The sequence below is a fragment of the Hylobates moloch genome, unplaced genomic scaffold (genome assembly GCF_009828535.3).
Source record: "Hylobates moloch isolate HMO894 unplaced genomic scaffold, HMol_V3 SCAFFOLD_19, whole genome shotgun sequence".
Classification (NCBI taxonomy): domain Eukaryota; kingdom Metazoa; phylum Chordata; class Mammalia; order Primates; family Hylobatidae; genus Hylobates; species Hylobates moloch.
The window spans coordinates 35,096,639-35,112,892 of NW_026652294.1; the positions used below are offsets into that span (position 1 = coordinate 35,096,639).

At 44.1% G+C, this 16,254-nt stretch overlaps 1 protein-coding gene across 5 annotated transcripts in view; it reads right to left on the bottom strand.

Moving 5' to 3' along the window:
* ZZEF1 (zinc finger ZZ-type and EF-hand domain containing 1) overlaps positions 1 to 16,254 on the bottom strand; it is a 136,898-nt gene that overhangs the window by 23,993 nt on the left and 96,651 nt on the right. For 4 of the 5 annotated variants that reach the window (XR_009211131.1, XM_032138333.2, XM_058431632.1 and 1 more), the window contains exons 38-42: positions 12,892 to 13,042; positions 11,100 to 11,239; positions 2,650 to 2,927; positions 1,452 to 1,626; positions 752 to 884 (exon numbers count right to left, since the gene is read on the bottom strand). Coding sequence is in view for 4 of the 5 variants with exons in the window: in XM_032138333.2 (XP_031994224.1) it covers positions 752 to 884; positions 1,452 to 1,626; positions 2,650 to 2,927; positions 11,100 to 11,239; positions 12,892 to 13,042 (877 nt within the window). In the remaining variant the exon portion in view is untranslated. The remainder of the gene's footprint in view (positions 1 to 751; positions 885 to 1,451; positions 1,627 to 2,649; positions 2,928 to 11,099; positions 11,240 to 12,891; positions 13,043 to 16,254) is intronic. The other variant, XM_032138334.2, reaches the window with a different exon arrangement.

Genomic DNA, 16,254 nt, shown 5'->3' on the forward strand with positions numbered 1-16,254 from the left:
TAATACTAAAGTAAGGACATACAGATTAATGAAACATAAAGAATCCATAAATAGACAGATACATGTGTGTCAATTTTCAACAAGATTCCAAGATAATTCGATGGAGAAAGGATGGCTTGTTCAACAAATGGTCCTGGATCAACTGGATGTTCATATGCAAAAGAAAAGATCTTAGACATTTACATACAGGAAAACGGCACAGACACTGCCTAATGCTGACGCTTAGTAAAAATGCAGACTGCTTCACGAGCAGAACTGGGAATGTAATGGGTAGATACTCCAGATTGCCTGGGGCTTGGCAAACTAAGTCAAAAGGGCATTTGTGATGTAATACTTTCAATGTTATACTTATAAAACAAAATGGAAAGTTACATGAATGCTAATACAATTATTTTAAGTGCAGCCACCTGACTCCATGTAGTCACCTGACTCCATAATGTTTAAATTACCCACAGAAAGCAAATGATACCAGCAAATAGAGAAATTACATGTTTAGAACCTATATATCTAGCCAACCAAAAAACACAGAGCCATATACACAAAAAGACAGCATGGAAAGGGGCCTTTGAAATTCTCCCAATTCAACACATCATTTCAGAGATAAGGAAAAAGCAGCTCGGGGAGCTATAACTTGCTCTTAAAAAAAAAATCACACGCAGGCCAAGAGCCAAGGTAATTTCATTGATTTTAGGGTATGCAGGGATTAAGCATTTTTCTTCCATTCTTAGAAAAAAATAATTACGCATGGTACCTGTTTTCCTCTTCCGAGTTTTGACATCAACAATCACAGCCCTGTTCTTCTCAGTAAAGTGCTTCAAGATGATCACATTATGGGGTTCATTGGCATTATCCATATACACGCAGCGGGTTCCCACACAGAGGACCTAGAACATGGTAGACAGAGACAGAAAGGCAACTCAAACATGGAGACAAGAAAGAATTCTTAGGCATAAGCCCAGCCCCCTTTGATTGTGCCTCTGATTTCAACAAGCACACAAGGATAGGGATCTTCCTATCTCTAAGTCCAAAGAGTCTGGCACAGGCTGGCACAGAATTGTTTAAGTCCTTGCTGGATGAGGCCATGTTTTTACAGCCCTCTTTGTCCTGATCAGTTGAGGGACATGAAGATGAGAAATAAGGTCAAGATGAATGCCAAAATGAAAGACAATTTTCTTTGAGTTCTTTGTAATTTGATATATTACAGTTACCTATTATTCAAAGCCAACTACTGGCTAATAAATGAGTCAAATGTTTAACTGTTAAAAATGCAAGTTGAATAAACCATCCATAATCTTGACAATACTTCAATACTGTGAAAGCAAGGTGTACAGGCAAAGGAAAAAGCTTCCAAAGAGATCTATGCCTATATATCCAGAAGCCACAGAGGCTTTGGTGTGTACAGTGAAGACTGGAAGGGGTGACCAGGCCCTCAGGCCTTCAGAGTGTGGTACCTGGGGGAAGCCAACCAGCACGAGCAGGGTGAAGATGTTGGTGTGCTTCAGCTGGAATGGCAGCTGCTTGATGCAGTGGTCTGTGAAGGTGGCAATGACATCACGCCACAGTGGGGCACTGTTCAGTGACCGCAGGATCTCTGCCATGGAGCATGCCCAGTCCAAGCCCACCCGGCTGGAAGGCAAGAGGCTCCATTAGGGGCAGTACACAGGGCTCCAAACTCAACTCATCAGAGCTCACTACACTCCAAAGCAGACCCAGAGGCCTTCAAAGAGCCATTCAATAACTAGCTTAAAAACTACCAGAATGACGCTTTTCGTATAATGGTGAGCAGAAAAGCAAACAAAATCAAGACTTGTTACTTATATACTCACCCTACGGTTACGTTTCCAAAAATCTCTATAAAAGTCACCTATGTGTGTGCAAATGCACACTCATATTCAAACACAGAAGAAAAACTTAGAAGAAAATGTAGTGAGATAGCACCAGATGTATTAAAATGTACAAGTCAGGGTGACTTTTTTCCTTCTTTTATTATTATTATTTTTTTGAGATGGAGTCTTGCTCTGTCGCCCAGGCTGGAGTGTAATGGCATGATCTCCGCTGACTGTAACCTCTGCCTCCTGAGTTCAAGCGATTCTCATGCCTCAGCTTCCAGAGTAGCTGGGATTACAGGCACAGGCCACCATGCCTGGCTAATTTTCTTTGTATTTTTAGTAGAGACAGGGTTTCACTATGTTGGCCAGGCTGGTCTCGAACTCCTGACCTTGTGATCCACCCGCCTCAGCCTCCCAAAGTGCTGGGATTACTGATGTGAGCCACCGTGCCCAGCTTATTCCTTCATTTCTGTTTTCCAAATTTGGTGTTGTGGTTATGTTACTTTTATAATGAAAATAGATTTATCTGCTTCAACCTCAAGGTCCACACTTACTGCTCATAAAAAACAGAATATGCCTCATTAGAGAGTTGAATCAGCAGCCAGTGTCGAGACTGCTCAGCTGTTTTAATGTTGGTGTTAAGCAGTTTTAATGTGGGTTGACAGCATTGCTCATGAACCTAATTCTATTTCCACAAAACTCTCAGACAACAGAAGTGTAGCACACTGAAATTAATCAACAGCCAGACCTTCAACTTAAACAAATAAACACCAAGGTGGGATAGAGGGCAGGTGGTTAGAGGAGCGAGGACCAAGGCTACCTGTCCAGACACACAGCTCCCAGGCTAAAGAGCAGGTGGGTGGTTTTCCAGCCATCTGGCACAATGGAACTGTCCCCTGCAGCAAACAGGTTGTGTTTGGCTGAGAGGACTTTGATCACTGCGGCATCTACCTCTGCTGGCAAAAGACGGATAATTAACTGGCCGAGAAGACCCAGGGTGAGATGGTAGGTTTCATTCAGGTGGCCTGCGTTTGAGATGACAACCTGAAACATGAGTGGAAGGACATGCTCCAGGTCTATCAGGGGAACTGTGGGGCCCTGCCAAGAGAGGGAGAGAAATCTGTTCAGTACAAAACCCACATAACCAAACCTGCTAAATATTATACCTCCCTCCTACCTTATTTACAACTGGCCTAGTGCTAACGGAATCATGCTGTGGCTTTCATAAATGCCATAAATATAATCACTTACAAAATAAACATCCTCAGGTCTCATCTTACAATCCTACTTCTAATATTTCTTTACCCTGAAAAAGAAACTTAAAATGCTTGGTTTCCTCCTCACCGTTCAAAATGTCCACTGTAAAATAATTTAAATAATTCAGAAACACGCAAAGGTTAAAGCTCCCCTAAATCCCCTCCCCACAACCATGGCCAGGAGATAACAACTGTTAAGTTTGATGAATAGTCTTTCAACCTTTTTCTATGCATATTTACACATGATATATATAAAATAGGCCGGGCGTAGTGACTCACACCTGTAATCCCAGCACTTTGGGAGGCCAAGGCAGGAGAGTCACTTGAGCCCAGGAGTTCAAGACGAGCCTGGGCAACGTAGTGAGACCATGTATCTACAAAAAATACAAAAAATTAGCCAGGCATGGTGGTACGCGCCTGTAGTCCCAGCTACTTGGGAGGCTGAGGTGAAAGGATTGCTTGAGCCCAGGAGGTGGAGGCTGCAGTGAGCCATGGTCATGCCAACTGCACTCTTGCCTGGGCGACAGAGCGAGACTCCGTCTCAAAAAACAAACAACGTGTGTGTGTGTGTGTGTGTGTGTGTGTGTGTGTGTATATATATGTTTATGTAAAATAAATTTAAAATTTTAAATAGTTGTTTTTCTTTCTTTAGTGTCTTGCAACTTATTAATACTTTGTTTCCAGTTCTTCGTTATTATAAAAACCATTCAGCTAAACGGCCTGGTACAAACATTTCTATACTTATACCATTTGTTATTTTCCACAGGAAAAAAATGCACAAAATTGAAGAAAGCTTTTACAATGTCTGAGCTGTTATCCTCAGTGTGATTCAAGAGGGCACTATATCCATAGTATGAAAACAAAGCAATCAAAGAACAAAGAGTTCCTGGAAATAAAAAGTGATTCTCAAGAAGGCATCTTTCTGACACAGCAGCCTGGTAGGGGTGTCACAGTCCAAGAAGAACTCAGAAGGCATCTAGGCAGGGGGTTGGTCTGGTGGAGGCCACATGGTGTCAGAACCCAAGCAGAGTATGCAATTTCCATGAAGAAGGCCTGGCAGGGGAGTCGGCACAGGTGGGTGAGGAAGTCACCCAAGCCCAGGAATGCCCAGGGCTCTGGAGTTGGAGCTTGGGCTCCGAGTGGGGTGAGGAGGGCAAAAACGCAGAAGGGCAGCCTGATGTGAGTGTCTGAACCTAAGTGGAGAGGTGAGGGCATCTGCGTGGGGAGTTCAGCCTCACACAGGGGCTCAGAGTCCAAACAGCATAAGGAGAGTGTTGCCACTGAGTAGCAGCCTGTTGTGGGTGAGGGTGGTCTCACTGCAAGGGGGCAACCTGGATTAGAGAGACAGACCCAAGTGTGGTGGGGAGGTATCCATGTCAAGAGTCCACTGTAATCCCAGCACTTTGGGAGGCTGAGGCAGGTGGATCACCTGAGGTCAGGAGTTCGAGGCCAGCCTGGCCAACATGGTGAAACCCTGTCTCTACTAAAAATATAAAAATTAGCCAGGTGTAATGGTGAGTGCCTGTAATTCCAGCTACTCAGGAGGCTGAGGCAGGAGAATCGCTTGAACCGGGGAGGCAGAGGTTGCAGCAAGCCGAGACTGCACCATTGCACTATAGCCTGGGTGATGGAGCGAGACTCTCTCTCTCAAACAAAAAAAAAAAAAAAAAAAAAGAGTTGAAACAAGGAGAGGAGGACACCTCAAAAGAAGAATAGCAGCAGAGATGGGAGACTGATCCAGTAGGTAATTATATGAAGGATGATGGGATCCAGGATTCTCACTGTTAAAGACTGGATTCTTTAAATTAGGGTTTCTCAACCTCAGTGCTACTGAAATTTAGGTCTGATAATTCTCATGTGTGTGGGGGGTGAGTGCCACCTATGCATTTAAAAATGTTTTAGCAGGATCCCTATAGTCGAGACTCCACCAGAATTCCAGGAGCATTCCCTGAGTTGTGACAGTCAAAAATGTCTCCAGGCATTGTCAAATAGCCAAACTGGATATCTTCAGTTTGAGAATCACTGCTCTAAGGCCGGGCGTGGTGGCTCACGCCTGTAATCCCAGCACTTTGGGGGGCCGAGGTGGGTGGATCACCTGAGGTTAGGACTTCAAGACCAGCCTGGCCAACATGGTGAAACCTCATCTCTACTAAAAATACAAAAATTAGCCGGGCGTGGTGGCACATGCCTGTAATCCCAGCTACTAGGAAGGCTGAGGCAGAAGAATCACTTGAACCCGGGAGGCAGAGGTTGCAGTGAGCAGAGATCGCACCACTGCACACCAGCCTGGGAGACAAGAGTGAAACTCCGTCTTCAAAAAAAAAAAGAGAATCACTGCTCTAAATAAATATATAGAGTACACATACACACACACACACACACACACACACACACACACTCTCTCTCTCTCTCTTCCCCCGCACCCCGCACCCCCGCACTGGGAAGACTTGGGAGCAGTGACACCCTGTTAGCAATGAACCCATCTAGTGCTCAAGCCATTTTTAAATACTATCCTCTACCAAAAGGAATGAAGTCACCTTAGAGAAATGGCTGATTCTAGGGCTAGCGGAGGGAGAACTTAAGAAGTGCCTGAAATGATGGGGATACGTCAAAAGGACACAGAAGTCAGCCTGAATGGGTTCCCACTGGTCAAAATAAGTAATTAGAATAATGGAGTAAAACAGGAAACCGTGAACCCATACTGATATAACTAAATAAATTGCTTGATGAGAAACAGGGTATTTACATAGTTTCAAAGACTCTCCCCACTAAATATTTACTAATAACAAAAGGGGAAACATTATGGTAGAAAAGGCTAATGGACGCCACTTAATCCAGTGATCAAAGTAAACATGATCAGTAATGAAATATATCAAAACTGTGTTCCACCTGACAGGCTGCAATGAGAATGCAGCATCTCATCTGTGATTTTCCTGCCCAAGAGGCAAAGCCTGAATCTAATTATGAGGAGATATCTGATAACTCCAACCCCAAAGAGGAGGACATTCCACACAATAGGTGGCCTGTGATCTTCAAAAGCGTCATGATCATGAAAGAAAAGACTGATAACTGTTAAAGACTAGAGGTGATTAAAAGACATGACAACAAACTGCTACATGTTCATTCTTTTTTTTTTTTTTTAAGAGACAGAGTCTCACCCTGTTGCCCAAACTAGAATGCAGAGGTGCAACCTTGGCTCCCTATGACCTCAACCTCCTGGGCTCGAGTGATCCTACTGCCTCAGCCTCCCAAGTAGCTGAGACTATAGGTGTGTGCCACCACGCCTGGTTAATTTATAGGTGTGTGCCACCATGCCTGGTTAATTTATAGGTGTGTGCCACCATGCCTGGTTAATTTATAGGTGTGTGCCACCATGCCTGGTTAATTTTTCTATTTTTTGTAGATAGAGTCTTGCTATGTTTCCCAGGCTGGTCTCGAACCCCTGGGTTCAAGCAACCCTCCTGCTTGGTCTCCCAAAGTGCTGGGATTACAGATTCAAGGCACTGTGCCTGGACTATACATTAATTCTGATCCTCCTGCCATAAAAGACACTTTTGGAGCAACTAGCGAAACTTGAATAGGGAGTAAGCATTAGATGGTAGCAATGTACTGATGTTAATTTCTCTGACTTTGATGACTGCTGTCTGGTTACACAGGAGAATCTCCTTGTTTGTAGAAAACACACACTAACATATTTAGAATATGGCATGAACTTGGCAACTTTCAGGCACAAAATTATCTATATAGTACTTTTAACTTTTACATAAGTTTGTAATTATTTCTAAATTCGAGAGGATATGGAATAAATAAAACTTTCATATGCTGCCGTGGGAGTGTGAACCGGTACACACATTGCAGAAACTGTTTGGCAGGGAGTGTGAAGTGGTACAAACATGGCAGAAACTGTTTGGCAGGCCAAGTTTGGCCTGCATTCAGATGCTCATGAAAAGCCAGACAGGTGTGTTCATAGTACCGTCTGGAGTAATTTCCAGTTTGGAAACACTCAACAATAGTAAAGTGAACTTTAAAATTATGGCATACTCATATAATGGAATTCTGGATAACAGTGAAAATGAATAAAGGAAACTAATCACAATAACACGGATGCATCTCACAAACATAATGTTGAGCAGAAGAAGCCAGACACAGGCCGGGCACAGCGGCTCACGCCTGTCATCCCAGCACTTTGGGAGGCCCAGGTGGGTGGATCACTGGAGGCCAGGAGTTCAAGACCAGCCTGACCAACATGGTGAAACCCCGTTTCTACTAAAAATATAAAAATTAGCTAGGTGTGGTGGCACATGCCTGTAGTCCCAGCTACTTGGGAGGCTGAGGCACGAGAAATCACTTGAACCCGGGAGGCGGAGGCTGCAGTGAGCCAAGATTGCTCCACTGCACTCCAGCCTGGGCAACAGAGCAAGACTCTGTCTCAAAAAAACAAAAAAACACAAACAAACACTACCACCAGGCAAGAGGAATGCAGCGACTTACTCCAGCTATACGAAGTTTCAAAACAAGCAAAACTAACCTATGGTGACAGAGGTCTTTTTATTACTGGGTTGTAAGAGTTCTTTATGTATTCCTTATAGGACTCTATCTAGGCACTTTTTACACTAAAATAAAACTAATAACTTGCCCTCCAAAGTGCCTGCTTAAAAAAAGATTATTAGGGGAACATAACCTCAGTGGTGATTTTTAAAAGTCAACTTAATGAAATCTCTCAGAACAAGAGATAAACTTGAAAAATACGACCAAACTGAAGAAAAGATGGAGGGTAGATTCAAGGGGTCCATCCTGGCCAGGCGCAGTGGCTCACGCCTGTCATCCCAGCACTTTGGGAGGCTGAAGTGGGCAGACTGCTTGAGCTCGGCAGTTCTAGACCAGCCTGGCCAACATAGTGAAACCCCATCTCTACTAAAAAAACACAAAAATCAGCTGGGCGAGGTGGCATGCACCTGTAATTCCAGCTAGTCGGGGGGCTGAGGCACAAGAATCGCTTGAACCCAGGAGGTGGAGGTTGCAGTGAGCTGAAATCGCACCACTGAACTCCAGCCTGGGGGACAGAGTGAGATCAAACAAACAAACAAACAAAAAATCCACCCTGCATCCAGGAGATGCAAATGGGGCAGATACAGAAGCAAAGCCAAACAATGGCAGAAAGGCATTTCCTTAGCTGAAGTAAAAATGGAGTTTTTAATCAGAAAAGCAAATGATGCTGGGAAGGAACACAGAAAGAGAACATTTTTTTTTTTTTTTTTGAGACGGAGTCTCACTCTGTTGCCCAGGCTGGATCTCAGCTCACTGCAAGCTCTGCCTCCCGGGTTCACGCCATTCTCCTGCCTCAGCCTCCCGAGTAGCTGGGACTACAGGCGCCTGCCACCACACCCAGCTAATTTTTTTGTATTTTCAGTAGAGACGGGGTTTCACCGTGTTAGCCAGGATGGTCTTGATCTCCTGACCTCGTGATCTGCCCGCCTTGGCCACCCAAAGTGCTGGGATTACAGACGTGAGCCACCGTGCCCGGCCGAGAATATCTTTTTAAAAATTATTTTACAAAACCCTTCTCACAGAGATAATACCTATTTTGTCACAGTCTAATGAAACGTCTGAATTCCAAGGGTTAAAAAAAGAAAATATTTAGGCAAAAAAAGTCAGTTGATATCATGTTAATACTGGACTTCTCATCGGTTGTTCTAGATGGTGGAAGACTATGCAGCAATGTCGCAGAGGTCTGGATGAAGAGGACTGTGTCCCTGTAATTCCACACCCAGACTGTCTTCCCATATTTACATGTAGCCTTTCCTCAAAAAGTATTTGAGGAAGTATTCTAGCACAACAAAAAATGAATTAGAATAAATAATTCAGAAGGAAGAAATAGTAACTAATAAATAACATGCAGCCAACACTGTAACTATCAATAATTAATTACCATATGGTCTAAAATTCTAAAAGTAGTTTGAGAGAGGCAAAACCCAAAAGACACAACAAAAAACTCCAAAGCAGCCAACCAACCAAATGATCCAGAGCTAAAATTACAGATAATTTGCACACTTGGGATATGATGAGGGAAATAAAAGCATCTCTATCTTGTCAGGGAATAAAAGGTCTCACTTTGTTTGGAAGAGAAGGTAAAAAGGTTACACTGTTAATTAAGAGAGAAATACAGGCTGAAAAAAGTGGGTAAAAATTTAACTATAACCATGTTTCTATCAGAAATATGATACAGACTTCATGAATGATTACAAAAAAAAGAGAAAATAACTTAGGAAAGGGCAGGCAAAAATGTGCACTGGAGCAGGGCTGGGATGGGGACAGTCGGCTGGCACAGAGCAGTTAACCAGGCCATCCCATCAGAAGTAAGCTGGCTGCCTGTAACACACATGGTTATAACATAGCTGAGACCGAGTCAGGAAAAGGTCACTCTTACAGTGAAATTGGTAAAATCAACATAAAAAGGCTAAGATCCAATTGCAGAAGGGCCCTACCCCAAGAGACGGTTGCTCAACGTGCTACCCAGTGAGCCATGGAAAAGGTGCAGCTCTAATTGACACGGAGGCAGCTAAAGTTAGCAGAAATCAGTCATGGCTATTAAGAGAGAAGAAAGGCTTGGGCTGATGTGCCTGCTCGGCCTCCAAAGGTTGGGGAGGGCAGGCAAAGGCCAGGATAGTGACTGCACTGTCCAAGCCTGAGGGTACTGATTTCAGAGGTGAATTACCAGCTACCTAGACAGGTGCAGCCAGTTCATCCAGGTGAAGGAAAACACATCTTCAAAATATCCTGTTCTCCTCATTCTAGTTCCACGTGCACCATACAACCTTCTGAGCTACAGTGTGGTCTTCTGGAGGGATTTCCATACCAAGAGGGAACACATATTGATTTTCCTGCCAGACACATACCCCTGTGAATTGTGACTGATTTATAAATCAGCCTCAACTCCCATGTAAAAGTTCATTCCTCTGAGTCTGAGCATCTCCAGGCAAACTGCTAAAAAAAAAAAAAGATTCCTTGGACTCAAAAATCTGAGGACCAAACCTTGGGTCCTGCGGGCACCTTCCCTTCTCCAAAGCCCTGCTAACTTGGAAAATCCTGTTTCGGCAGCCTGCTAGCTTTGTCTCTGATTCCTCTCTGTTTACTAGAAAAAGTGGGAGACCACTGTAAAGATTGTCAGCGATTCCTAAATTAATAAATAAATTCACTAATGGCTCAGTGAAAAAGCTAACAGGATCTTTTCTTTAATATGATAAAAATGACACTAAAGTTCGTATGGAAAAAAATATATATACAGGAACAGTCTAGAAAATTACGAAAAAGAATAATGAAGGCATATCTAAACTGTCCAGAGTCTTTAAAATGTCAATGTTTTGAAAGTTTAAAAAAAGGCAAGGGAAGCAGATTAAAGACAAAATCAGCATGACATCTAAATACAATGGAATTTTTAAGAGGATCCTGATTTAAAAAAAAAAAAACAAATCTGTAAAGCACATTTCGGGAATAATTGGGAATATCTGTATTTAGGCTATATGTATAAAACTATTCTATCAATGCTAAAAATTGTAAGCTAATGATGACATTGTGGTTATATAGGAGAATGTACTTTAAGGAGAGAAGTATTGAGGGTGAAGTGTCAATGATGGCTTCGACTCATTTTCAAAAAAGTTCAGGAAAAAAATATAAACAGAGATAAAGCAAAATATTAACAACTGGTGAATCTAGGTGAAGATCTTCATTCATTGTTCTTTGAAGTTTTCTATGAGCTTAAAACTTTTCAAAATAAAAAGGTAGAAAAAATCATTATAAGCATTATATATAAATATATTGTTTTATACACACACACACACACACACACACATATAGTTACAAAATATAGAAAAGGTCAGAAGAAAATAATTATAACTTCTAATCCTACCCTTAAGGATACAGAGATGATTGTCATCATTTGTTTCAGTATATGGCTTTCCAAAACCTTTTTCTATGCATACCACCACCCCCTCTTTTAAAAATAAATTGCCCTTACCGACTTTAAGGGAGGTAACATGGCTGCTAGTAATCCCAAAATCCTCTTCTGGGAACACTCAGCAAACACTTGCTCAGGGCTTGGAGTAACTGCTTTTTCCTCTATGGGCTTCTGAGATGACACTTCTGAATCTTCAGCATCTAAGTGGTAAAACAAACTTTCAGAATTTGCCTGCGTCTCTACATGTATGAAGAGGCAAGTAAAACACTGCACTGCCCCCTGTGCTGCTACGGAATAAAGCTGGGATTTTATTCATTTATTTTTTAAATTTGAGAGGGAAACTCACTCTGTTGCCCAGGCTGCAGTGCAATGGCACAATCTCGGCTCACTGCAACCTCCACCTCCTGGGTTCAAGCAATTCTCCCACCTCAGCCTCCCAAGTAGCTGGGATTACAGGCATGTGCCACCTTGCCCCGCTAATTTTTGTATATTTAGTAGAGACGAGGTTTCACCATGTTGGCCAGGCTGTCTTGAACTCTTGACCTCAAGTGATCCGCCCACCTCAGCCTCCCAAAGTGCTGGGATTACAGGCGTGAGCCACTGCGCCCGGCCTAAAGCTGGGATTTTAAAAGCCTATGGCTGGGCATGTCTGCGCTCAGCTGTTTCCTTCTCTAGGAGGCCTGCCTGAGCCCTGTTTAAATGAAAGACTGTCCTCCCCCAGCTCTCTCACCCCCGCCCTCCTCATTTCCCTGAGCCTGCTCTGCTGTGCTCACACCATTTCATCACCTTTTCACATTCCACATAATTTATATTTATTGTTTACTGTCTGCCTTCTTTCAGATTTTTGTTTCTTTCAGTGACGTATCTCAAGCACCTAGAGGTGTTTCTGGAGCATGGCAGGTACTTAATACTTGATGAATGAATAAACTGCCTATGAACCAGGATGCTGATCCTCAGGGGAATGAGACCCCAGTGAATTCTGATGATTTGGATTGATGTGGAGTGTCAGACTGTTTTCTGGAACTCAGAATTATACACACTGCATAGATGAGCATCAGACAGAGAGGGCAGAATGCCACGTGCTCACCCTGCCATCACAGAGCAGGAAGGTGGGGAAAATCCTGCACTCCGGGCCACCATAAGGAGGAGGCTGAGACTTGCCTCCAGTCTCCTGAGCCCACAGCATGCTCCTCAATCCTCCTAAGCCAGCTCTGACCTTGGGGCTGCTATCCTCTGGCAGGCTGAGGCCTTCAGCAGCATCTCTCCTTTATCATCCTCTAGTGTTCCACTCCACCCTACACACCTGCCAAGAGGGACTTCTCTACTTTAGGGCCTTTGCTCCTGTTGTCCTTTCTTCTCTGAACGCCCATCCCTATTGCAGATCCTAGCACATTCAGGGTCCCCTAGATCTCTCCCTCTCTAAAGCTTTATGAGGATACAGTCTGCCCCAGAGAGACATCAATCACTGTTAACACCCACTTACACCTCATTCCGCCTCAAATTACAGTTACCTGCACCTGTGTCTTAAGCCCTCCTGGACTGTGAGTTCCACCAGGGCAGGAACCACGTGTCTATCTGTCTGATTCAGTCCCTGTTTCATCCCCAAGGTCTAGCACAGTGCTTGGCATATAGAAAGCACTTAGTAAATACAGGAAATAAATAAGGTAGGAAAGCAGTCAAAGTGAAGAAAGATGACGTTCGAAGTGTCATCAGCACCATCTGAACAGAACTGAGAAACCACGCACTCCTGGTGTCTAGCCAATGTCAAGCTGCGTGCCACAAACAGCTCAGGGATGGATATATGTGCATTTTAAGACGAAAGAGATCAAGATAATGGTCAAATAGTCTTTACCTGGAAGTCCTGTAGGTGGGCTAGCATCTGCAGGTGAATCTGAAATTTGGGTCTGGCATGAAGGATCCTTCATTAATGATACACCTTTATCTGCCTTATTTCTCTGCTTGAAATCTACAGGTCTGACTTCCTCATGAACAGCTCTCTTTCCCTAAAAAAACAAAAGTGTAAAATAATTAAGGTTTCTTACAACAAAGTTTGCTGCATGATTATGATAACTTTTTAATGATTAGCCAGTCTTCACAGACTAAAAAACTTCTGAATGCCATTAGAAAATGCCACTCATTTCTTCTTTTTTTGTGTGTCTGTGTGTTTTTTTTAGATAGAGTCTCGCTCTGTCACCAGGCTAGAGTGTAGTGGTACCATCTTGGCTCACTGCAACCTCCGCCTCCCAGGTTCAAGCGATCCTCCTGCCTTAGCCTCCTGAGTAGCTGGGACTACAGGCACACGCCACCATGCCCAGCTAATTTTTGTATTTTTAGTAGAGATAGGGTTTCACCATGTTGGCCAGGATGGTTTTGATCTCTTGACCTCGTGATCTGCCCACCTCGCCCTCTTAAGTGCTGGGATTACAGGTGTGAGCTACCACGCCTCGCCTATGCCACTCATTTCTTATGATAAATCTATATTCTAATTAAGACAGTAACCATTGGGCTGGGCGTGATGGCTCACATCTGTAATCCCAGCACTTTTGGAGGCCAAGGCGGGCAGATCCCTTGAGGACAGGAGTTCAACACCAGCCTGGCCACCCCATCTCTACTAAAAATACAAAAATTAGCTGGGCGTGGTGGCGTGCGCCTGTAATCCCAGCTACTCAGGAGGCTGAGGCAGGAGAATTGCTTCAACCCAGAAGGAGGAGGCTGTAGTGAGCCGAGATTGCGCCACTGCACTCCAGCCTGGGCGACAGAGCAAGATTCTGTCTCAAAAAAAATAACATAGTAACCATTGCATCGCATCCCCCACCTTCCAAATGTCCCTCTGTCAGAGCCTGCAGTCCCATAAGAAATGGCTCTATTAAAAACCTCTCATACATTCTATTTAGCTTTCAGAAACCAAGTATGGAAAGTTGTTCCCTGAGGAAAATGACAAAGCTGTGAAATTCTTTTTCTTTTTCTTTTGACTCTGTGAGTATAAAAAGTTGTGACTTCCCTTCTAGTACACTCTGGTGACTATCGTTAATGTACTTTGTTTTCTTCAGTATGAAAACCAAACAAGGCCGGGCGTGGTGCCTCACGCTTGTAATCCCAGCACTTTGGGAGGCCGAGGCGGGCGGATCACGAGGTCAGGAGATCGAGACCACGGTGAAATCCCGTCTCTACTAAAACTACAAAAAAATTAGCCGGGTGTGGTGGCGGGCGCCTGCAGTCCCAGCTACTCGGAGAGGCTGAGGCAGGAGAATGGCGTGAACCCGGGAGGCGGAGCTTGCAGTGAGCCGAGATTGCGCCACTGCACTCCAGCCTGGGCAACAGGGCGAGACTCCGTCTCAAAAAAAAAAAAAAGAAAAGAAAACCAAGCAAATCTTTAATTACAGAATTAGAAAATTCTTGATATCTAACATTATCTTTAATATGATGAAGATAAGACTACATCAATTCCGTAGCCTAGAAATATGACATTGTTTTCACTGCCATAGATGAAGCTATTTTATTGCTGTAGAAACTGGCATTCTGTGGGCTGCGGGACAGAGTTGTGGGTTGTGTATATTCCCTCTCTTAGTTTTCTATAGAATTTGCCTTTGTTAATTAGCATGGAAGGTGTACATAAAGCCAACCACACACGTCACTTGATCAAACAAAACCGGATGCTACTCCTAAGCCTAACTAATCACACCCTTTCTACCAGGTTTTAGCATTCTTTCCTAGCTGCTGTTTTTTTCTTTTTTTTGAGATGGAGTCTCACTCTGTCGCCCAGGCTGGAGCGCAGTGGCACGATCTCAGCTCACTGCAAGCTCCGCCTCCCAGGTTCAAGTGATTCTCCTGCCTCAGCCTCCCAAGTAGCTGGGACTACAGATGCCCACCACCACGCCCAGCTAATTTTTTGTATTTTTAGTAGAGATGAGGTTTCACCATGTTAGCTAAGATGGTCTTGATCTCCTGACCTTGTGATCCGCCCACCTTGGCCTCCCAAAGTGCTGGGATTACAGGCGTGAGCCACCACGCCCGGCCTCTTTATTTTAAAAAACAGAATAAACATACCTTTGATGCCCTTTTGAGAACCCCATTTTGGCAATGAGACTTGTTAAAGGGGCCCTCCCTGGAGGTGGGAGACTTTTCTGGAATCAGGCGTCTAGTGGTGAGCTGCCCAGATGGGCGAGGTGACAGTTGTCAGCTGCATTTCCTGAGAAGTCACTCAGAATCTCCCCAGTGATTGTCTGCACTCCTGGGACCCTCAGGGTGCCTTTCTCTATTGTCACACAGGCTTATGTGTGGAACTGTGGCTACATGGGAAGTCTTCTGTGCATGGTGGAGGCTCCCCAGCTTCAGATCTGAGAAGGCCAAACGTGACTTTCACTCTTTGCGGCCAAAGGTGGAGTGTGATTCAACACCGAACATTCAGGAGGAGGCATGCTGTCTCCAAGGGGTACCTAACTCATCCTCCCCTCTCTGCATATGTAACCTCAACATTAATCCTACCTTCAACCTCTTTCTGAGAAAAATGTGACTGTAAGACTGTCCTAAGAGAGGAATGAAACTGGGAGAGCTACTTGCTTTGTTAAATGTACCCTCTGAAAAGACCTGACACCATACTCCCTGTACCATATGGCACTTGTGAAGACAATATAATTCCCAAGTTGTGACAAATGACTTATCTTTTTTCCTGTTATCACAGGACACTGTAGACAGAATCTTCTGGATGATGCCTCTGGCTAAGGTTGGTTTCTCAGTTGCTCAAAACAAAAAGGATCTCTAGTCATTGGAGGGAGAAAAGGTAAATACCCTTACCAGGGCCCTGGGGTTGCTTAGAAGCATGTGAGAGTTGAAAAACAGTGATCTGTCCTAGGGGCCCCAATGGGATACGGTTCTTATGGCCACTGTAGTGGCAACACTCAGGTTCAGTTGTGGGGACAGTGCTGGAAATCGCTTGCAGCTTTACTAGAAGACTAAGAGGATGAGCCAGAGGCAGGACACTCTGGGTGCACCTGGCTGCTGGTGGGTGGGAAGGGGACTCAAAAGGTGGGAATGGCTCAAGAATAAAAACGATGCCCTGGGACCTCTTTGGAAAAAGTCCCATTTCAATCCTGAGGCAGGGAAGGCCTAAGACGAGCCTGAAACATCTTTCTCTATCAAAAATTAAGGAACTGCTCAAAAAATAATGGCAACATATCAAAAGAACACAAAAGCCACGGAGGAGCAGTTTCCACTG